This window comes from Elephantulus edwardii, unplaced genomic scaffold (assembly GCF_000299155.1).
Source record: "Elephantulus edwardii isolate Elephantulus edwardi_28Jun2011 unplaced genomic scaffold, EleEdw1.0 scaffold00005, whole genome shotgun sequence".
Classification (NCBI taxonomy): domain Eukaryota; kingdom Metazoa; phylum Chordata; class Mammalia; order Macroscelidea; family Macroscelididae; genus Elephantulus; species Elephantulus edwardii.
In genome coordinates, this window is record NW_006399755.1 from 38371564 (window position 1) to 38396003 (window position 24440).

The 24440-nt window shown below is 35.5% G+C and overlaps 1 protein-coding gene across 1 annotated transcript in view; it reads left to right on the top strand.

Moving 5' to 3' along the window:
- LRRC7 (leucine rich repeat containing 7) overlaps positions 1-24440 on the top strand; it is a 720627-nt gene that overhangs the window by 548594 nt on the left and 147593 nt on the right. The window contains exons 18-22 of the mRNA XM_006879790.1: positions 3739-3850; positions 4063-4243; positions 6068-7745; positions 11870-12010; positions 22675-22794. Coding sequence (XP_006879852.1) covers positions 3739-3850; positions 4063-4243; positions 6068-7745; positions 11870-12010; positions 22675-22794 — 2232 coding nt within the window. The remainder of the gene's footprint in view (positions 1-3738; positions 3851-4062; positions 4244-6067; positions 7746-11869; positions 12011-22674; positions 22795-24440) is intronic.

A 24440-nucleotide genomic window follows, 5' to 3' on the forward strand; every position in this document is an offset into this window, starting at 1 on the left:
GCCTTATAACAATACCCTTTTCACAAGTTATATTTTAAATAATTCAATGAGGGTAATACAAATTAGATCTTTAGCATAGTAGCACAGTAGCAGACATGTAAGAATTTTTTTTTCTTGACTGGTGGCCACCGTTATCTTTATCAACATCCTTGTCACTATTATTAATACTATTTTACTCAAAGAGATGAGAGCCCACATAATTCAGTGCTAAACTATCATTCTTGCTTCAATAGTGCCATTCTCCTATATTGAGGACCATAAAAATTAGAAGAGATACAAATACATTATTACTTGATACCACACTCTCTTAGCCATTCAAGTTCTTTTTTTATTTACATCACAAGTTCTTGATTATGGTCAGAATCTGAACCTGAGTCAGGCTGTACCCACCATGCAGAGGTCCTATAACAACTTGTGACACAAATTGGAAAAATTAATCAATACAAACTTTTAATTTGAGTATTGAGTATGAGAAATGAGGGGTTTAAAAAAAAAAGATAAGTGGAACTCTTAAGTCTATTCACATTTCTATGCTATGAAAGGGAGTTGTGGTGGCTTTGCGGGAAAGGAGTTTCACTGCCAACAAAGGTAGGAGGTTGATATCCACCACAGTAGCTCCAGAGGAAAAAGATGAGTAATCTCCTACTGAGTTGTTAACAGCCTCTGAAAACCCAAGAAAGGGTCAGCTATGGGGCAGTTCTGACTCAACACCACATACATAACAATGACATGCTTAAACAAGTATTTCATTTTCATGTTTCTGTGTTTTATTGCTGTCTCTGTTTTTATTAAAATAAAACTCCCCTACATTTGTATTAGGTGTCACAGGACTATTTAATTTTCAAGTTATTATTTCAACAAGTAAGTTACAGTTAGAGGCACAAATGTTCGCTCTAGGTGAGAGTTGTCACTAATCACTATTTTTATCTAACCTTTACTTTGCTGACATAAGGAATGAAGTCCACAGAGGTAAACTGAATTGCTAAGGCATCGTTGCCTATGTAAATGGTAAAGCTGAAAGAGAGCAGAAACAAGCTGTTGTTGTTATTTGCTGTCATTGATTATAATCCAATTCATGGCAACCTCTTGTGTTACCAGTAGAACTGATCCATAGGCTTTTCTTAACAGAAGCTGACTGCCAGGCTTTCCCTTCCATGATACAGCTTAGAGCCCTCAAACCACCAGATTTCAGGTTATCAGTCAAATGTACTTCATTTGCCTTACCCACAGACCATAAAAAATGAATGTAACATCTAGTAATTGTAAATGTTACATACTATAAGCCTTTCATAAATTACTATTTTTCTAACTTGCATCTGCTTCTACTTAAAAGTTTCTCAAAAAGTATGTAACTGTTTTAAAATTCTCTATTCAATTACCATAAAACTATCAGGATAAATTCCTTGTACTGGTAAAACCTTTAAATTAATTTTGAAAAACATAAAAATATTACTTTCTTTATTTCCAGATTTTTCCTTCTTTTCTCTTCCCTATCACTCTTTAAATGTGATGCTATATTTGAAGTCTCTGGGTGGTACAAATGGGTAAGTCCACAACCATTAGCTAAAAGTTTAGCAGTTCAAACCCATCCAGGAGGACATCAAAAGATGGGCCTGATATTCTGCTCTCCAAAGATCACAGGCTTGAAAACCCTTTAGTTGGAGCATGCTCTGCTCCAACACAGACTTGCCATGAATTAGAATGACAATTCAACAGTAGCTAACAATGATGTGCTCACAGCTGACTTCACCAGAACCCATCATATTAGACGAGAAAGCCACTGGACTGGAAGTCAAGGGAATCTTATCCTTATGCTGAATATTTATCTGATTATGTTAATGACTTAGGGTCTTACTGCGTCTCAGATTTCCTCTCTAGAAAATAAGAAAGGTTGACTAGAGATAGTCCTTTAGTTTTCCCACATGGATATATTATTTAAAAACAGTATCAGGTACTGTAATACCTAAGTTACTCACACACAAATGTTTCTATATGAACCTAAAAAACCCTCAAAATCTAAGAGAGAACTGAATCCAAACATTGAAAAAATACCAGATGTTTCCCTACAATCCAAAAGACCTGAACCAATTACTATAAATTCAAGCATATTATCTATACCAAGAGTTGATCTTTATATCAATTCATTTTAAAGTTAGGTCAATTTATAATATTTTTTTGCTCAAGTGTATTCTTTTTCTACTTACTAACAAGAAAGTAATTAATAAGACACTAAAAAAAATACTGAAATACAAAATAACTAACATTTAAAGGAAGAGAAAAACATAAAAATGCTGCATGTATAAATTTCTATCACTAACTCATGGACATTATTACATCTAGAATAAAGTGAGAACTTGCCCTCTTTTAGGCTCTCCCACTACTGTTTGTTGTTGTTGTTGTTATGTGCCGTCGAGAGGGCTTGAGTTAAAGAAGTTTATAATTCATAGGGTTTGTTGCTTGTTTGAGGTGTTGTCAGTAAGAAGTTATATTCTTGGCCCATTAAAACTCTTTTGGAAGCAGGAGTGGCATCCACTGCCCAAACATTATGCCTCTGGAAACTCTATGAACTTTGATAAATTACAGTAGTTACAGCAAGGCTTCAGGCCTTTTGTTCATTGGGTCACTATGAGTCATGTTTGACTCGATGGCAATCAACAACATTGTAACTCCTATTCTCAATGAATAGATTGAGAAGGAAGATGTAACTGGTTAGAGAGAAATAGACAAGAAGATTCCTTGAAAAAAGTTATAATTAGGAGGGAATATAGTGGAAAGAGCATAAAAAAAAAAAATTAAGAGTGTTAATGTGACTGGAGAATAAACTTGCCAGTAAGAACTTTTACTGAGTTTATTTCTTAGGGTCATATATCCCTATATATATCCCTCTATATATCCCTCTATGTTTATATATATCCCTATATATTTATATATATATATCCCTCTCTATATATAGCTCCATATATATATATATCCCTCTCTCTATATAGCTCCATATATATATATCCCTCTCTCTATATAGCTCCATATATATATACACACACACATATATATGTAAATTGCTCTAGTGGCCTATGGATAAGGAAATACTCTGCCAACCTAAAGGCGCACAGTTCAAATCCACCAACAGCTGCTCCATGGGACGAAGAAGGGCAACCTCTTCCTATGTAGTTTGCAGCTTCAGAAAACCCACTGGAGCTATAAATCAGCCAAGAGTCAATTCCAACTCAGTAATACATAGCAATATATGTGTCTATAGTCCATTTTAAGGGTTATCATCATTAAGTCCTAGGTTATGATGAGTTGGATCTAATCTCTGCAACTAGACTGTAAGCTCCCAGAGGGCAGGGGCCACATTTTGTCTTTCTTTGGAATCTCTACAGTTCTTTGCACAGTGCCAGGCATATTCACAGTATTCAACGAATACCTGTTGAATAAATTAGGTGGACTCACTGAAACTGGGAAAAGTCTTAAAAATACACAGATAGACATATAGTTCATTTTGCCTAGTGTCTCTTTCTCAGTGTTTTGAATTCAAAATAACTAATTTTTAAAGGGAAAAATGACAAAGATATTAACCATGCATAAATTTTCATTGCTCCTTACTCGTGGGCATTTATCATATCAAGAAGAAAGTGAGACTTCCCATATTTTGATCTAAGCCAAATAAAAATATTGCCATCTTGGTTAACCATTGTTTGAATGTTTACTTTCCTTGTCCTGTATTATTATATCTCTCAGGATTCTTTTGTTCATCCAGCTAATGAAATGAGGATTGGGGAACTTCACCCTTCATTAGCTGAGACCCCTCTGTACCCACCCAAACTTGTTCTGCTAGGGAAGGACAAAAAAGGTAACATTGTGACCTGATGTGGAAAATATGCTGACCGTGCATGTGCATGATGAGTCATCAGTTACAAATCATGATACACCATCATCTTTAAAATTATCTTACAAATAATATTTCTAGCATTAATCAGTATGCTGGTTTTCATACTTGCTTTTCTGTATTTGTAATTGTCAATGTTCATATACTTGTTAACATTTTTCCTCTTTAAATTTCAGAATCAACTGATGAGTCTGAAGTTGACAAAACTCACTGTCTGAATAACAGTGTTTCCTCAGGCACTTACTCGGACTACTCACCTTCCCAGGCTTCCTCAGCATCCTCCAACACACGGGTTAAAGTGGGGTCCTTGCAGACAACAGCTAAAGATGTAGTACATAACTCCTTGTGGGGCAACAGGTGTGTTTATGCCCTCTTTTCTATTTTGAATGCTTATTCTTAGAACTTTTAAAAAATCAAGTCATTATTTTTAGAACTGTATTTGGCAGGCAAGTAGTGGAATAGATAGGAGAATCAAGTAAAAAAAGGTAGTGTCCCTATGATGTTCAAGAGCTTCCTTTGTTTAAGAAATGGTAGGAGATGAAGGCAGTAGCATTATAGTTGGGGTCGGGGGGAAGTAATGGCAAATTTTATTTGCCAAAAAACGTATTGCGATGGGAAAGTCTGGTTTAGGGACCTCTCTAAAGTACTCAAGAGCAACGGTGTCTCTCTGGAGACTAAGGTGCACCTGATACAGGCCATGGTTTTGGCAGTCACTTGTTATGCATCAGAGAGTTGGACAATGACTAGGGAGGATAGAAGGAGAATTGATGCCTTTGAGCTGTGGTGCTGGAGAAGAGTACTGAATGTACCATGGAGTGCCAAGAAAACAAATAGATTCATCCTATAGAGGGTTAAACCAGGCTGCTCCTTGGAGGCAAGGATTCTGGGGCTTCGCCTGATATACTTTGGACATGTTGTAAGGAGAGACAGGTCTTTAGAGAGGGATGCTGGGCAGGGTGGAGGGACAGCGCAGGAGAGGAAGACCCTCTATGAGGTGGATTGATTCAGTGACTGGGGTAATCGGGATGGGTGTGTCAGAGGCAATGAGATTGGCACAGGATAGAGCAGGGTTTAGGGCTGTTGTACAAAGGGTTGCTATGAGTCGCAAGCGACTCGACGGCACATAACAACAACAACAACAACAGCATTTATTTGGGGAGCTCTGATGGCCCACTGGTAAGAAACTATGCTGCAATCCCAAAAGCACACGATTCAAATCCACCAGTAGCTCCATGGGAGAAAGACTGACAGTCCCTTCCAGTGTCATTAACTGCCTCTGAAAACCTGCTAGAGGGTAAGCTCTCAGTCTGTTCCAATTTGACAGTATATAAGAACAACTTATTTATAAGGCACTTATTTATGAGAGGAAAAGGGAAAGATAAGCGAAACCCTTAATTATACTTACATCTAATTACACTTACAACTTATTTATCATGTATTTATGAGAAGACAAGGAAAAGACAAGAGACACCCGTAATTATACTTATATCTTTGTGTTTGTGCAACTCTTTGGTTTGGCTTTTTTGCATGTGATTATATTTCAGTGTTTTAGTTTTTGTGTATGCTTAAATTTTGGTGGGGGGTTTTTGCATGTTTTGACCAAGACAAAATCCCTGTACTTTTATATAAGGTACCATAGAATATTTCTTTTTAAAATTATTATTTCAGCAAATAAGTGTCAATTAGATCCCTAGTTGTTAGTGTTATATTGGAATTAGAACTAGTTCCTCTCATCCATTACCTTCACTTTAATGATAAATTGGAAAAAGTTCAGAAGGGTTATAGGGACTTGCTCAGTGTAACTTGATTACTGAATATTACACAGGAAAATGTTACAGAGTGATTGCTAGAAGCAAAAAAAAAATACAGCAGATTAAAGGAAAGGTAACTAATTCTTTAATAGTAAGTGAAGTATAAATGAGCAGAGGTAAAAAATGAGGCATTCTTTGTTCCTTGTTCTTTTTTTTTGATGTTTACTTACATTTTATTAATTACACAAAAATATTTGACTGAGGATCATAACAAGTTATAGCTAATATTGAGAAGAATGGGAATGACAGAACACTAAATTGTGTTCATGCAAAGTCACTATAGCCCAAACAGTAGCTGTCCGCCTTGTTCTCTTTCTAAGAAAGCATCAATACTTCCTTATTTTCATAATCCTTTCCGTTGTGTTCACAGGATTGGACCATCTTTCCCACAGCCTCTTGATTCAAAGCCATTACTCAGCCAACGGGAGGCTGTTCCCCAAGGAAACCTACCACAGCTTCCAGAACGGCTGCCCATGAGTGACGCTTTCACTGACAACTGGACCGACGGCTCCCATTACGATAACACAGGTTTCGTTGCAGAGGAAACAGCAGCCGATAATGCCAACAGCAATCCTCTCTTGAGTTCGAAATCTAGAAGCACATCTTCTCATGGACGTAGGCCTTTGATTAGGCAGGAAAGGATTGTTGGTGTCCCCCTGGAACTTGAGCAGTCTACACACAGACACACGCCAGAAACAGAAGTGCCTCCTTCCAATCCTTGGCAGAATTGGACCAGAACCCCTAGTCCGTTTGAAGATAGGACTGCTTTTCCATCCAAATTAGAGACAACCCCCACCACCAGCCCCTTGCCAGAACGGAAAGAACACATAAAAGAAACGACTGAAATACCCAGCCCTTTTTCTCCAGGAGTACCATGGGAGTACCATGATTCCAATCCCAACAGGAGTCTTAGTAATGTCTTTTCTCAAATCCACTGCCGCCCAGAATCTTCTAAAGGTGTTATTTCCATTAGCAAAAGCACAGAGAGGCTCTCCCCACTCATGAAAGATATCAAGTCTAATAAATTCAAAAAGTCACAGAGTATCGATGAGATCGACATTGGTACGTACAAGGTGTATAACATACCGCTGGAAAACTACGCGACGGGGAGCGATCACTTAGGAAGCCACGAGCGGCCCGATAAAATGCTGGGCCCGGAGCACGGCATGGCCAGCATGTCCCGCAGCCAGTCGGTTCCGATGCTGGATGACGAGATGCTCACTTACGGCAGCAGTAAAGCAGCGCAGCAGCAAAAGGCCTCCATGACCAAAAAAGTCTACCAGTTTGACCAAAGCTTCAATCCTACCGGAGCCGTGGAAGTGAAAGCCGACAAGAGGATGCCGCCGCCCTTTCAACACAACGCTGAGTACGTGCAGCAGCCCGGCAAGAACCTCGCCAAGGATCTGGTTAGTCCGAGGGCCTACCGAGGATACCCACCCATGGAGCAGATGTTTTCCTTTTCTCAGCCATCGGTTAACGAGGATGCGGTGGTGAATGCTCAGTTTGCCAGCCAAGGTGCCCGAGCAGGTTTCTTGAGAAGGGCCGACTCCCTGGCGAGCTCCACGGAAATGGCCATGTTTCGCAGGGTCAGTGAACCTCACGAGCTGCCTCCGGGTGATAGGTACGGCAGGCCTCCCTATAGAGGAGGCCTGGATCGCCAAAGCAGCGTTTCAGTGACTGAGTCCCAGTTCCTGAAAAGGAATGGCAGGTACGAAGATGAACACCCTTCATACCAAGAAGTGAAAGCTCAGGCGGGAAGTTTTCCAGTTAAAAACCTTACCCAGAGGAGGCCCTTGTCTGCGAGAAGCTACAGTACAGAGAGTTACGGTGCCTCCCAAACCAGGCCAGTTTCAGCTAGGCCTACAATGGCAGCTCTTTTGGAAAAAATACCGTCTGACTATAACTTGGGTAACTATGGTGACAAGGCATCAGATAACAGTGATTTAAAGACGAGGCCTCCTATGAAGGGAGAGGAGAGCTGTGGTAAAATGCCTGCAGACTGGAGACAACAGCTGCTTAGACATATAGAAGCTAGAAGGTTAGACAGGGTATGTTTGGCCTTTCTCTGTAAGAATATCCCTCCTGCCTTTAGTTTAACTTTATTGGCATCTCTGAGTACATGTAGTGAAGCATGAACTACATGAATGAGTAGATGATCGACATTTTATTTATCTTTATATTGTGGGGCCTTATATTGATCATAAGAGGTTTTCATGGATATTGCTTAATACTGAAAGTCCATAACCTGGAGGTGAATAACTTCTTATATTTTACTTAAATATTTTTACTAAGAAGATATTTGGCTCTATTGCATGAGATGGTGTTTCAATTGCTTTCTAGCTGTAATGGCAATAATGCCTCTCTTAGGACACAAAACTGTTCCCTCATGACCTAAAGAATATGATTTTTATTGAGTCTATAAAAAGTGAGTATCACACCACTTTCAGCCCAGACTCACTTATATTAAAGTTCAAGCCTAATTTGTTTATAAAATTTGTGTATAGTTATTGCTGTGGGACTTCTAAAGTTATTACTTCTAATGAGCAATAATCTTCCCAGCAAGAAACAGAAAAAGAAAGTAAACAGAGATTGAATGCCCTCCTACACATTATTTCATTTAATAAAAATCCTGCCATTTAGAATGTTGGTGTTTGTAGAGAAGGAAATATTTAAATTTTAATTATACCACAGAAACAAAAATAGATGATGTCTTAATGAAGACTAGCAACCCACAAATTAGTGGCCATGCAGCTGCAAAAAAAAAGGAATTTATCTCAAATCAGTTAAACACTGAGTCACAGTAAAGCACAGAATGTACAATGTGGAAGAATGAAAAATTCATATAAAGCCTAGGATTGCCTTGTGTTTTCTGTTCAGATCTCTGAGAGAAACCACTCAAGGTAATTTTTTTGGACTTGGTATAAAAATCTTAGTGTACTCTACATTGGCTTTAGAAACTTAAAGGAGTGTGTGTGAGTGTGTGTGTGTGAAATAGAGCCATTTGTTCTAGTTTTCCAGGATAGGATACTTAGTGCAAATTGGAAACCTGGGAAATAATCAGCCACTGAAACGGCTTCACTCAAGGTTTCATAATTTTATTTGGTGTCCTGCTAAAAGCTCAGATCACTGCATTTATTGTGTATTTCCTTAATATTGAGTTTTATGTTTTCAGGTTTACACTTTTAAAAAATTTGTTTGGTAGGTCATGGCTACATGACAAGAAAACAAATTGTTTTATGGAAATAGACTAATAATGTGGGTGCAGATGTTAGTTTCAAATTGTGGAAATTGATTTTTCCTTGCAAAATATTTCATAAGAATGTTTCAGAATTGTTTTAGGGAAATAGTAAACTAATAATTGTGGGTGCAGATGTTAGTTTCTAAATGTGAAGATTGATTTTTCCTTGCAAAATATTTCATAAGAATGTTTCAAAGAAGTGTGCTTGGTCCCATAAAGGGAGGCTCACCAAAGCCTCAACTGGTCGGTTGTTACCATGCCTTACTTCACGTTATACCCTTCATATATACAGATAAGTTGGAGGGTGAAAATATTTAGGACCAAATATTACAGTTTAGTTTGGAAATACTGATCTTGTATGACCATACATAACAGGTTGAGACGAACTAGTCAAGAAAGGTTATGAAGAAGCTTTTGGGAGTATATTACAGTGACTAGAAATGTGAGGCAAGCAAGAAGTGAGTGAAAACAAAAAAGACAAAATTCTAAGTCTTTATACCATCATTTCTTTACTAATTTCCCAGATACATGCTTCCTCGCTTTGGTCAGAATTACTGAAAAGCAGGTGACTTCTAGATGGATTAGGAACTTGGAGGGATCAGAGCAGGGCTGGACGTGGAGAATTTAGATCAACAGAAGTCTGGAGATTCTGCCTGTTCCAGATAATGAAAAGTGAATTCATATGGATCTCTTGTTGCTGTGATTTTCCATTTCTTTTTATTTGTTCTATGTCCCCAATCCTTTGTTTATAATTCTTGGAATCTGTCTTTCAGTGCATATTCAATAGAATGTATAAAGCAGATTCCATTGTATATTCAATCACTTCTCACTTAATTCTAAGAAATTTTAACTACCTTAGAGTACTCCTCCCCACCCTCCACCCCTTAGAGTACTGCTTGAAGCCACTGGATTCTGGAAGCTCTTCTTTGTTATTTCCAAGTTACATTATTTTTTCTTCCTCTAAATTGAGTTGTTGTGCTGTTTGGACTCCGTCTTACTTTCAGCCTCCCCTTTACTCACCAAGATGAACTCAGGGAGCTAAAATTTGGTCTTACTTTGTTAAACTAGTTTTGATACAGCTGTGCTAATTAACGTTCTGTCCCAAATCAAACTGCACCAGATATATGCTGCACTTGTCAGTGAAGTTTAGTCAAGCTATTTGAACCCTGGTGATCAAATAGAGAAGAAAGTTACATTGATAACTAACTACAAGAAAACTTGAAAGAAAATTGCCTAGAGGCCCAGACATTGAGTATGCTTAGTTAGCAGTGCCGTGTAATGTTGGTGAAAGATCTTAGGGTTTTTTTGCCTCAAAAAGTCAATTCCAAGTACTACCTTGGGGTGTATGTGTGTGCTTACTTTCTCCTTTAATTTAACCATAAGGCTTATCCTCCCGTTCCAGAGCTGCACAGTGATTAAAAGACGTTAAAATGTGAGGTCTGAGATGCCCTCTCCAATTGGAGCGGAAAGATTATTAGACTAACATTAAAACCCGGAAGGATCAAACAAGTGCTGATTGAGATATTCAGTGGATTTTTTTATATTTTGGTACAGCAACATTGAGAAGACTCTCTGCATGAAATAATATCCATTAACAAATACAGTTGATAGGTAAACACACCATCATGACTAAAACAGTCTTTCTGCAAAGTTCAATGAAAGCTGTAACACTAAAAACCATTACTCCTCAACTAAATCCCTCAGAATAGAATAGCTACCATGCTGTTGATATTCAGTGGCGTTCAGCTAAAAATAATAAAAATTTTTAAAATTCTTTTTAAAAGATTGTTTTCCAATGCAAGAGGATTACTTAAAAGGGCTAAGGTTCCTTGTAGGTGGGAAGTAAAGAAATTGAAAGATAATATTTATTGGAAGGGCAACCAAAATGTTTACCTTTTAAATGAAGTTCAGTAGAAAGAATTATTTGTTATACAGTATTTTAGAATTCGGAATAACCTGAGATGTAACAGTTGAAATATAGCCACAAACCCTGGGTAGCCAGAATATTGTTTTCCTTTAATATCAAACGTTCTCTAGTTTGAAATCCAGAAATTAATTTTTTTAAGAAAAACAAAAAGTTATAATATTTGGGCCACATTTAACTTATTTGATAGATTAAACCAAGTTAATACATTCACTCAAGTCAGTGGTCAAATAAAATGATTTTCTTTTTATCAGCTGTTTGTCTTGAGCTCTAATTATGATTACAAACTGAGGGAGAAAAGAGACTGATATCAGCCACAACAGTGCAGTATATACGCTTTAGGCATAATTAGAAGCAAATGTTTGTGTTTTAAGACATCCTAGTGGTACAGAGGTTGAAGAACTCAGCTTCAAACCAGAAGGTCAATGATTAGAATCAGCAGCCACTTTTAAGGGAAAGCTGGGGCAGTCTGCTTTCATAAAGATTAACAGCCTTGGAAACCCTGTGGCTGCAGTTCTGCTCTGTTTTACAGGGTCCTCATGAGTCAGTATTGACTGGATAGCAGTGAGTTGGTTTAGGCTTCATCTTTTGTGTGTGAGGACTTCACAATGTGGAACAGGCCATGACATCCAAGGCTGATAAGATGTTGTTACAATCTTACTCTCTGAATTTTAAGAATTAACACAGTCTATCCAGATGAGCAGTGTTGGTCCAAGTCATTGCTACCATGATTTAGGAGAGATTTTAATGCCTTTGCGTTACCAGTAAATGTCAAACAGGATGTTCCTTCTTTGCTTTTTGTCTTTTCTGTAGTTTTGGATGGTACTCATTATGTGCATAACTAACACTGTTTAATGTATGCTTCTGTCTGATCAAGTGCATGTTTAAAAAAGGAAAGTTACTGTTTGCCTGCTTAAAGTTAAATGTTATAAATTGAAACATGTTCATGTAATAATCAGTTTGTTGAGCATGTGTTCACATCCTGTCACATGGTTATTTCCTCTACTCAGAATGCTGCTTACAAACACAACACAGTTAACCTTGGCATGCTGCCCTATGGAGGTATTTCAGCAATGCATGCAGGCAGAAGCATGACTTTAAACTTGCAGACTAAGTCTAAATTTGATCATCAAGAACTACCTCTTCAGAAAGTAAGTATGGACTGCCCTACATGTGTCAGCATACCAAAAGCCAATTAATGTTGTTTGTTCACTTAATGTGTTTAGGCTGTACATAAAGTCCATGCTTATGGCTCTTAAGAGTCTAAAAAGCACGAGGGCGAATAATGTAGAGCCCAAACTCTTAGATGCTAAATGAATATTTGTAACTAAATTGATTAATTATTGGGTTCCTGCTTAACAGCTTTGCTTTTTGGACTGAGCAGGTACATGGCATTTTGTTTTGTGTTAAGATTATTTTTATATAGTTTTGTTATTCCTTAGGTTCTTTTTCTTTATTTCTTTGTTATTATTTGTTTGTTTATTAATTTATTTTGGAAATACTCCCATTTTCTCATGGGAGATGTACTCTGAGAACATAGGTGGAAATTGGCATTGGGGTTCAGTTAATCCCCTTGCCTCGTCAGAATAGGCATGAAGTTGTTGGCACTTCTACATGCTTCTCCATCCACCAACACCACTCTTTTTTGGTGGAAGGTGTTATATGAAAATGTGATATTAATAATAATTTTAAAAATGTGATATAGATAAGAAATTCTTGATATGTTAGCAAACTGTTGTTCATCGTAGGCTAATGCAAAACCAACAAGTTTACATGGTTTTAAATGAAAAGGTGGGAAGGGAATGTATTATAAGAAGCAGCATTTACAGAAGTATTTTCATTGTTGAAAGAACCTTTCAGCTTGTTTTGTTCAGGCAAAACTGAGAATACATATTTTACCTGCTTGATTTGATTGTCTTCTCTGTTGGCTCTGTTTTGATGAAGGCTAATGAGTCATTTTCATGCAATATGTCATTATGACTATGTGTCAATATAGTCATTAGCTCAGTAAATTATTATGAAAAAAGCAACAGCATAAAGTAGGGATAACAGTATGGTAGTAGCCTCCAAGCACTGTTCCCTTAATAAAATTAATTAATGTGAAATAAACTCCCAGCTCCAGCAAATTGAGGGTCATAAGACCTTAAAATCATATTTTACTATCAAATTGTCTTAGTAACAACCCCTTATTCTCAGTGGCTTCATACCTACTGATCAAGCTAGTACAATAGAAAATATCTTTTTACCCAATGGTAGTGGTAGGAAACCATGCTGCAGTCTTAAAGGCACACAGTACAAATCCACCAGCTATTCTATAATAGAAAGATCATCAATCTCCTGTGCAATTTACAGCCTCTGAAAACTCACTGGAGGGTCAGCTATGAATTGGGTCTGACTAAAGCACACACAACAGCAATAACAGCATCATTTAATTTTTTTAACAAAAGCTAAATTGACAGTTTTTCAATTTTTTTTTGTGTCTAGTTCTCAGTCTAGTACAGGACCAGTGGTATGCCGAGAAAGGTTTTGCCCAGAAGGGAAAAAACAAATTCCTGATATGTAGAGATTGTTAATGTAAGTTTTTATTACAATATGGTCAGTAATGTCACTGAGCTCAAATTTGGGAAGAGATCGTTATAGGCAGCTCTTATGAGTCAATATAAACTGGTTCCAGGACATGTTAGCAAGATCCTTTTTATTTGCATCCCTGTATCAGTGGAATTTAGTTTTCATTTCCCCTAAAATGTGCAGAACTCTCAACCTGTGCCTTAAGAAAACAGTTCTTAAAATGGTCTCAAAACTTATTTATGTGAAAGAAGAGATACTGTGAACAGAGCAAGGGCCATGTGAGGGACACCGTATTTGACCTTTACCAGTTTCACAAAAAAGCATCCCTGTACACAGCATCAGTAACACTAAACCAAGTCCAGTAAGACCAGAAATGTCCGCCATGCTCCCATGCCTCTTTTTACTCGTCTCAACACCAGTCTTATTCTTTAGTGGGCCCAAAATCTGATGCGATAGCTCAGAGACTACACAGAACCATATTGGAGAAGTCAAAAGGTTATAATCCAGATTAATAACGGAATACAATCAAGAGAGTTTCCGTTATGTGCAAGCAGGTACTTCAGCCTCGAACCTCATAGCTCCATAACATTGTTCCCAAGTTCTCAGTCATGCCAAAACTTGGCTTTCCTACCCAATTTATCAACAAAGTTCTCAATCCTGACAATAATTGACTTTCCACCCATTTGTCCAATGACATTTTCAGTCCTGCCAATATTGGCTTCCCTCTTCCTCCAAACTCTCATTTCTTGTTAGTTCTCCAGTTGGCCATGGCTAATGCTGCTGACTTGATGTGTATCTTGCATTTTCCTGCCTCCTCTTCACCAGGGTGGGGAAGATCTCTGCCCTCTTCTCTAGCTGGGAACGATTCCATCTCTACAGCTGGAGCTGTTCAGTTTGTTGGCAAGACTAGCCAATTCTCTTGTAGTTTGTTGAGACAGGGCAATCCTTTTATGGAAAGGTAGATAGCCTATTCCATTGTGAATAAGCCAGCACTCCCCATTTTCATAGTCCCCATCATCCACATAGTCATCCATGCTAGAAAAGCCATATTGAAACTTCATAGAAACTGTAATCTAAAAAATCCACCTCTTTCAGTGGTCTTGACAATTATATAAAAAAGCAATTCCTTAGACTAAAATTATAACACTTAAAAATTTAGTGAGCAAAGTGATGTTCTGTTGAAGGAAGCTACTATCTCTGAAATTATATCAGGTGGAGAGGGTCTAATGATTGGCCCTTCTTACACATCAATGTATACATTAATAAAGCTATATCAGGTGTTTGAATGATATCAAATAAAGGTTTTCAATGTCCAAGTTATTCTCCATATATAAATTGGGCGACTATATCATTGCATTATCAGCTAACATTTGTGGTATCCTAGAAAATGGATTCACTAAATTAACTCTAAGATGATCTTTAACATAAATAATGCAGAGCTATAATATTTTTGGACATCTATGTTGTTGTTGTTGTTATGTGCCGTCAAGTCACTTGTGACTCATAGCGACCCTATGTACAACAGCCCTAAACTCTGCTCTGTCCTGTGCCAGTCGCACTATCTCTGACACTCCCATCCTGATTATCCCAGTCACTGAATCAATCCACCTCATCGAGGGCCTTCCCCTCCTGTGGCTGTCCCTCCAGCCTACCAAGCATGTCCTTCTCCAAGGACCGGTCTCTCCTCACAACATGTCCAAAGTATGTTAGACGGAGCCTCAGAATCCTTGCCTCCAAGGAGCCACCCATCTGTTTGTTTTCCTAGCAGTCCATGGTATTCTCAATACTCTTCTCCAGTACCACAGCTCAAAGGCATCAATTCTCCTTCTATCCTCCTTGGTCATTGTCCAACTCTCTGATGCATAACAAGTGATTGCGAAGACCACGGCCTGTATCAGATGCACCTTAGTCTCCAGAGAGACACCATTGCTCTTCAGTACTTTGGAGAGGTCCCTAACAGCAGACTTTCCCATGGCAATACGTCTTTTCATTTCCTGGCTACTGGTGCCAAGACTGTTGACTGTGGAGCCAAGCAAACTAAAGCTGTGTACAATCTCAATCTCTTCACCATTCATCCTGGACATCTATAACATCTATAATGTTTAGCAATCCTCAGTTGGATCCAAATATTATTTGAAGGCATGATCTTTAGAAGCTACATTAATTTGCATACCAAGAATAATCCAAGTATTTAAAGGCTCCATCTCAAAATTAATTGCCATCATTACTTAATTATTTACACACAAAAACAGCGGGCCTAGGACAGTGGGCTGAGGGGTGACAGAAAGAAAGCAAAAAAGATAAAAAGACACAGGAGTGGCATACACTCACACTCTGTTACCCCTAAAAGATTTTGTAGTTCTTTAAAGCCCTGTAAACTTTAAGCATTAAGACATTTCTAACAACTTCCTACCCTACTACCATTGCAGAAACCTTATTAGATATAAGAAGTGGATACTCAGCCAGCTTGAAGAATAGATCTAGGTTCTGTCATTCTCCTCTGGATTGTGAATTTTCTCTGTCTCTTTCTTTTTGTGGTTAGATTTGTCTTCTGCAGAGTTCTTTGATCTAATAATTCATTTGGTTGATTTGTCAAACTTTAGTCACTCAATATTATGATACTGTTTCCCCAGTTTTCTTTTTTTAACTCCACTGATCATAGCCATCTAGCCCAATGACAGGCCCACTTTTCCTGAACCATTCTTATCAAGAGAGGATTATCTTTTTATAAAAAAGAACATTTTTCTTTTATTTAGAAGTGTGCAGCAGTCTATTAAAACATTCCTGTACCAGTCAGATTTGATTTGATGGTATACACACAAAATAATAAAGTAAAAAAACATATGATAATATAAATTAATGCCAGCCATTTAGGACTTCTTTGCAATCCCTGCATGCTCCTTGCACCATAGTTTAATTTTGGGAAGCCAATTAATGAATAAGTATTTTGAGAATATAAATATCTGTTTCTAAGTTTGCAAAAATGATAGAATTACTCATTTGCCAAATTATTCTGAAATTTTCTCTTCTATGCATCAAAATCTTAAAAGATATACTGGCTATCTTTCCTAAGGTGTGTGGTAAATGATTCAGATGAGCTCAACTAAAAACCCAAAAATCTATTGCGTCAGCTCATACCTAACTCTCCAGCAGATTTCTGAGTTTGTAAATCACAGGGGAGGAGACTGGCCATTTTTTTCTTGTGAAGCCATTAAGAGATTCAAACCACTAAAGAAGTGTGATCTTTAAGTTGGCAGTTCAACTCCCTACCAACTATGCCATCAGAGCTCCCAGAAGCTGTTTAATAATTCTAAATCAACATTTTCAAATATTAAAGTTAAATACGGGGGGAATGGAGCAACAGCCTAACTTTGTGCAGGTAGGTGCTGCTTTTCACAGAAAGTATCAGAAAACCCTCCAGACATAAAGAGGCTAAAATCAGACTCTGTCTCCAAACATTCTGCTTAACAAACCTTGGTTCCTGAAATGAGGGTAAATACCATCTTTGGATTTCTTCTGCCTACATGCACTTTCCTTTTTGTATATTATCCATCAGAAGGAGTGACTTTTGTGATTCATATCTCCATTGGCCCTTGTTATTTATGAAAGCTGATGTTTGACTCAGCAATTTATTTGTTGCTATTTGCAGCTGCTTGGAAGAAAGATGGGACAGGCTTAGTATGATAAAGTTTTACAGCCTCAGAAACCAAATAAAGGGTCGAAATGTGTCAGAACCGACTCCATGGTAGTGAATTAAAGATTCTTAAAGAGTCTGGAGCCACAAATGTTTAAAAGCTGGCGTTATCGCCCATTAAAGAGAAGCACCTTAAAAACAGTAACTGACACTATTTTCATAGAGATTACAACCAAGAAAACCCTGTATTGCAGCTCTACTCTGTCACATGGTGTCACAATGAGTAAAAAAACAACTTAGTGACACCTAACAACAAAAGATACGTAGTCTAGTTGATTTTTTCTGTTTCTTATCAAACCAATAAACTTACTATTTTTATTATTCTTATTCTTTAATAAACTAAATAAAGCAAAGAACTATTTATGATGATTAAAGACTTCTGCTGTTGCTAAAATATTTCTGTAGTATTTATGTAGGTAAAGGGAAGTAATTTCCCAGCTGTCACCATGTTTTGGATTATTTCCAAGTTTTTTATACTTATTACATGCCAGACCAGAAATTATATATTTTTCATGCATTATAGACTTAAGTATTGATTGTCTATATTATAAAAAGCAAAAACTCGCATTTTTATCAAACTTGTATAGAATCTCTTTAAGATCTGAGGGAAGTGCCAACATACACACAAAATTAGTTTAATAAACTTTATATTTTTGGAAGTGCCAACATACACACAAAATTAGTTTAATAAACTTTATATTTTTATCTACTGATACATATTCTGTCATAGATTTAATAACAGTTATAACATTTACTAAGACAAACACTAAATTATAAAATTATAATTTTTGTTTACTTATTTTAATTTGTCATATATACATTTATTAATTTATTTACTGCCTTTCCAAAAAGCATGTAAGGCAATTTTCTATAATGTTATTAATGGTTCTGTGTGCTTTTTTGGATGTGGTCTGTTGTATTTGAGCAAAGCTGTGTCTTGAAATTTTATGTTACCAGGGAGATACATAATATCTTAAAATACCAAATTAAGCTATTATTTTTATTATGTAAACAATAGTAAAATAAAGAAAAGGGTTTCTCTAAGGAGGAGGATTAAGACTAGGATTTAATGAGTTGTGTGTACTATGCAGGTAACTTGATGGCACATAACAACAAAAACAACTATGTACCTGATACCTTCAGGTACTTTAAATATATCACAAAAGTAAGCATTAATTTCTATACCATAACTGTGAAAACCAAAGCTAAGATAACATAAAAGCAAGGTTTCCTTCTGTATACTGAGTGTTTTATGATTGTAAATGGCTCTTGAACCATTCAGTACACTAGTAGGGATCATGTTAATCTAACTATGCTTGACCTAGAGCCCATACCATTTTACTCTATTCAATGTCTTTTAAAATGTTTATACAACCTAATATTTTTATGAACTATAATTCCTAATAGTTGATAAATCTCTTTCATGTGCATTATTATCATAAATAATCTTCACAACAGTCTAGGAAGATAGAATTTCTCTTATTGGAAAAAGAATATATAAGATATAGAAGAGGATACATAAGTTGAATATATTAACTAATCTAAAACATGTCATGGCCTAGATAATTTTCTATGTGCTGTAAGTGTTATGCAATCTTTAATTTGGCCGAGGTTAATAAAGCTTAGTAATTGCCTGATATTCTTTAGGATTCAATTGCATTTCATAAGCAATCAATATGACCAAGAGGCTTATTTGGTACTAGTGATGGCCAAAGGTTATGAATGCAAGAAAATCACAAGTTAATCATCCTTGAGACTGCAGCCCCAGAGGCAAGCAGGGTTGGGAAAGAAATAATTCCCTTTCCTAAGTCCCTGACTGCAGGGGCCTGGCTGCCATTATGAATTGTGTGGCCTTTCTATACTGGAGAAATTAATGGTTTTATTTTCTCGTTCTACTTTTTTAACTTTTACTGCTATCAGTATATCATACCATAATATCTCCTGTTTTATGGCTAACTTGAAATAGAAACTACTATAAATTAATAATAATTTGAGAGGAGAGGTTGAAATGATGAAATTTTTTATATTAAATAGGTTCTTCATGGTATTTTACATGAGAGATGGCCTCACTATCTGTTTTATGAATTTAATAAGCTAGAGAAATTTAGATAGCAATGTTTGCAACTATTTTTTTAAGTTTTCTAATGTTCTTTCTAGCATCAAGTAGTACCAATATGTACTTTGCATTTCTTCATCCTGTTGTGAAGGATTTCTCACTTATGACTTTTTCCTGGGGAAAGCAAACCAAGATCTATATGATTCGTGAGGGCAAGTCATGTCTATAGTTTCTATTGACTTTGCTACATCTATTACAGGCTACCCACCCCTAAGAATGATTTGCTTACCCTTTTAATTATGGGGGGAAAGCCTTTAGCTCTTAAATTAACATAAATCTTTATAGACAGTGGCTAAAATACTGAAATATTAATGTTAGTACTTAAGGGAGTATTTTCTCTCCATTGTAATGAAAGGTCAGTTTAGAAGTTATTTAAGTATTATAGTACCACCTTCATATTCGACTTCATGAAATCATAGTCATTTAAATCCAAGATTCATCTTTTTCCTTGTTATACTACTGCTTGTTTCCTAAAAGGTTTGCTCATAAAATAATAATATCACAGTGATTTAACTGAAAATGCTTTAGGGACACAAGGGTTGCCTATTTTTTAGTTCATGGAAATGCCCTTTGTGAACTATCTGTTAATTACTAAGTAAAACAGATCCTTGAGTTCTTGATAAATACAACCCAAGAGCTTTCCAAATGACCAAATTCTAATATCATTCTCATGTAATTTATTCAACAAAAGCAGCAAAAATAATTTCAGAAAAATACTGTGCATTGGTCTTTGAAGAAGCTGAACGAAATTTTTACCTGTTACCTCCCTAATAAACTCCATAATTGTTAAAAAAAAATACTGTGCATTGTTTAGTAGGCAGATAAGAGCAACACTGCTATATTAACGAAATTTATTTGCTTACCTTTATGAATTCTGTTCACATGTATATACTCATGTGGGCACATGTATACTACATCCATGTATGTGTTCATTTTAATGTGTGCATATAGACACATGGAGACAGATACAATGTTGTAACAAATTTAGAAATTATTTCTTCCCATAGACATTTTTGATTCTCCACAGCAGTCAGAATCATGAATGTTAAATCAGAAGCCTGGCGTTTGTACAGTAAGACCTCTACTCAGCATTATAGCATTCCTCATCAAATAGAATTCTGATTTTTCACAAATAACATTGACCATTTTCTCTATTACTTTGAAAAGTCTGCAGAATTTAGTAGCTGAGGAAATACTAAGTTGTGAATATTTTACGTGCTTTTTATCTTGAGTTTACATTGGTAGAGAAATTAGATTATTATTAATCTTTTAAAGTATCAAAACTAAATTCGCTAAAATGTGCTACTATAAATTATTCAGTGAATAACTGAAGCTCTCATTGGTTTTTTTTTTCATAAAGAAGCCATTTACAGGGATAGCATCATTACTTTTTTGTTTCACATTTCACAGTTGTTCTCTTAACATTTTATAAAGGTTAAAAAGCAAGAAACTGCACTCATATACAATTTACAACTGTTTTTAAAAAACTATTTTCATAAATACCATACTCCGTTGAGGAAATAATAGGAATCCACTGCAGTATTCGCTTTTGTTTTTTTGCTAACTGAATGGAAGTGATATTTGAGCTGCTGAATCAAGTGTGGAGGAAGCAAGAGGTGGAGAAGGGAATGATTGGGTGAAAATATGAGTAACCTGAGTTAAATCCTGGCCACTTTTCAAAAATACTATGTCTTTTAGGCCCTACCCTACCCAAACAACACATTTTTTATCTCATTTCACAAGCAAGGAAACTAAAAAGGTATGGATGCTAAAAATTAAGAAAGGCAATACTGGTCAGTAGTGCCTAACCAGCACAATTTTATTTTAATCCTTAATTTGTACAAGTTGGTTTGCATACCTTGATACCTGGGAAAATCATCAACGGGCATATATATGTAAGCATATTTATATGTAATAATTAAAGTATGAAATTTGATACTTGAAAGCAGACAAATGGACATTGAATAAACAATCTTCTTGTTTTCAAGAAGCATGAATTTAAATGCCTTTAAGTTTTCAAGCAAATACAAAGAAATTTGTTCTTAGCTAGGCTGGCAGCATAAATTCAGAAGCTCTTTTATCTTTCCTTCCACTCTTTCTTATGGATTAATGAAAAGGGGACTTGCATGGCCAAAGTTCAAGAAAGAAAATGACTTTCTTTCTCATTATATCAGTTACACCCTAGGAAATGTTTACTTAGTATCATAATAAATCAAATTTTAAAACATTTTCAAATAATGCTCCACATTGCAAGGTGTAAAAATGTGCGTGACCAGAATGCAGATAGAGTGAGTGATTATAAAATTGTTTTCAAAGGAGTACAGAAAAGGGCTTCTCTTCATTGCAAAGTAACTAGATGAAACCTGGTAAGCAGCCAGTCTGGGAAATGTTATAAAGAGATTGGCCCAGTTCTCCCTTTCTAGATTTGGTAATTTTGCTCTAATAAGCTTTATTAGTACAGCCCTTACCAACCACAAGCAGAAATTGGCATGGGAAATACCTCATCCATGTATGAATTTTCCAGGAACTTCAAGAGTACCAGTATGTCTTATATATTAGAAAAGAAAGCCTTTGCAATATTTGCTTCTATAGAAAGCATATACCACAACTACATGTTCCCTATTCCAAAACTGGAGAACTTCTTTCTTTATAGTATATGATTACTTGAGATTAGGGAGATAAAGTAGTGGTAATGTTGGTGTTTCCATGCCTCACACAAAATTATACGGTACTAGTAATTATAATAATTATTTGCTAAAAATATAAATAAGTAGGAAATTAGTAGTGAAATATATATATGAAATGTTAAAATTTAATGCATAAATCATATTAAAAATAAATTTGGATAAAAACAATCAAGGTTTCTTTACACTATACTTCTAATAATTTTGGAATTGCTTTAGTTTTTCCCTCCAGATAATTTTTGGGTTATTTTTTAGTACTGTAAGTCTTGCACTGTTTTAGTGGTGATGCTGTTTTGTATTAGTGCAAGGCATTCACTCAGAATTCATATATCTTATAAAACATTTTATAATTTGGTTTGGATTACTGGTAGAGACATAACTACATTTTATATGGTTTTAGTTTATATTCCAAATGGTAAGATCATATTAAGAGAGTAAATTAAGCAAAATTTAAATGTTGTGAGTTTTAATGATTCATTCTTTTTATTCAGGTGCTGTAAATATCTAAACTTTTCTTTAAAATCTAGTAAATAACTTTAAGATGGTTATTTTACCTGTATTTTTTTACTGAACTGAAAGCTTTCAATTTAAATTTTTTACCAAGCAAATAGTATATAATAATCAACTTCAGGTTAAATGTATTTCTACAATTAAATAAAATTAATTTTACCATAATCATTAGGGATTCTTTTCAGAAAACTATGGTAAACTTCTACTACATCACTAAAGAATGCCATACCATTTTTGCAATAGACCCCGTCCCAGCAAAGCAACATTTTAGACAATGGACAAGAAGATGTCTCTCCTAGTGGCCAATGGAATCCTTATCCACTTGGGAGGCGGGATGTACCTCCGGACACCATTGCTAAAAAGGTAACCAATTTCAAATTGATAATAAAAACCATGAATTTTGTGCATCCATTGTAATCTGTAATACATATCTTGTATCTACTTCATTTCTAACTTTGTTATAAATTTAAGCTAAATATTTTCCCAATATAGGGAGTTTGGTTAATTGTAAATGCATTGGAAATACTGAAAAATTATCTTTGCCTAATATTCAGAGTTTATAATATGTTTATAAACAATATCCTGTATATACTACAACTCTTTTGCCACCCACTTTAAAAATGCAAGAACAGAAAGATGTACGATATCCACTTCACACTCTCTTGGGTTCAGCAATATGACATAACCAATTTCTTTAAAATTAAATTTGACCTCAAAAGGATTCATTATTTCTCAAGTCACTCTAATTCAACCATCTAATTAATCATTAAAAATCATTTAGTGAACAACTGTATATATTATGTGCTGAGCACTTGCTAGATAGAAAAGAACAAAAATTATAAGATTTCTTAACTCAAGGACTTTATGTTTTAGTTAGGCTGAGTGATAAATATGTGGGGTCACATAATGGGAGTGAAAAGACAAAGCACAACCTAGAAGAAGTTATTTACAAGATTTACAAGATATATGAAGGACAGAAACTGAAGTCTCAAACTCACTGCTGTCCAGTCAAAACCCCAACTCATAGTTAACCCCTCAGTGAGTTTCTAAGGTTGTACATGATGCACAAGAAATGGCCTATCTTTCTCTTAGAGAGAAGCTGAAAGATTCAAAAGGCCAGAAACTCTTTATGCAGTAGGCTACCAGAATTGTGCTTTTTACTCTCATAATAAGGGATTACATTTCCTGTTGCTTGTGTGATTGAAAAAACTATTTTTCAAATTTATTAATTTCTACCAGTTGAGTAGGTATAAATAGCATCTCTTTTGCATTTCTCTACTTAATATGAAATTACAGGTTTTTTATTTTTAATGTTTATTTATTAATATAATTTTTCTTTTTGTCAAACTTAAAATGTACTGTATGTCTTTTCTTATGGAGTCTTTGTTAAATATTCTGGATTAACAAATCCTTCAAGGGATAGTCTAAAATATAAAACAAATAATCAGTAAGAAAAACATGCAGCATGATTTAAAATTTATAAAAGAGTAATTAGGATAGTAGATCAATAATAAGAAAGAAAAATAAGCATATTCTTTTATTAACCAGAAAAGGGAAAAGAGTTGCCATTGTATACCCTCAAGACTGACAAAAACTTAATAATATTTAACAAATTCAGTTATATAATCATAAATACAATAGGAACTTAATTCTTTTGTAATTCTTAGAAAAAATGAAGCACAACATAATTAATAAATAACCTTGTAAGACTGACCATATTTATCATTTAAAATACTTGTAGTGTCTGTAGTAAAAGAAAATTGTGAAGCTCAAATATTCCACATCAAGGGCGTGTGTAAATAAGTTATTATTCACACAAAGGAACATTTTACAGCAATAAAAATTTGTAATCTATAATTGCAATAATATTTATAAATGCTAAGTATATTTTTAAATGTTTAAGTGATTTTAAACATAATATGCATATTTTAGGATCTGAATGAAAAAAGTGTCAAGGAATGTTATCCATTAGGAATAGCACACTTACAAAGTTTAAAAGGAAGTATAAT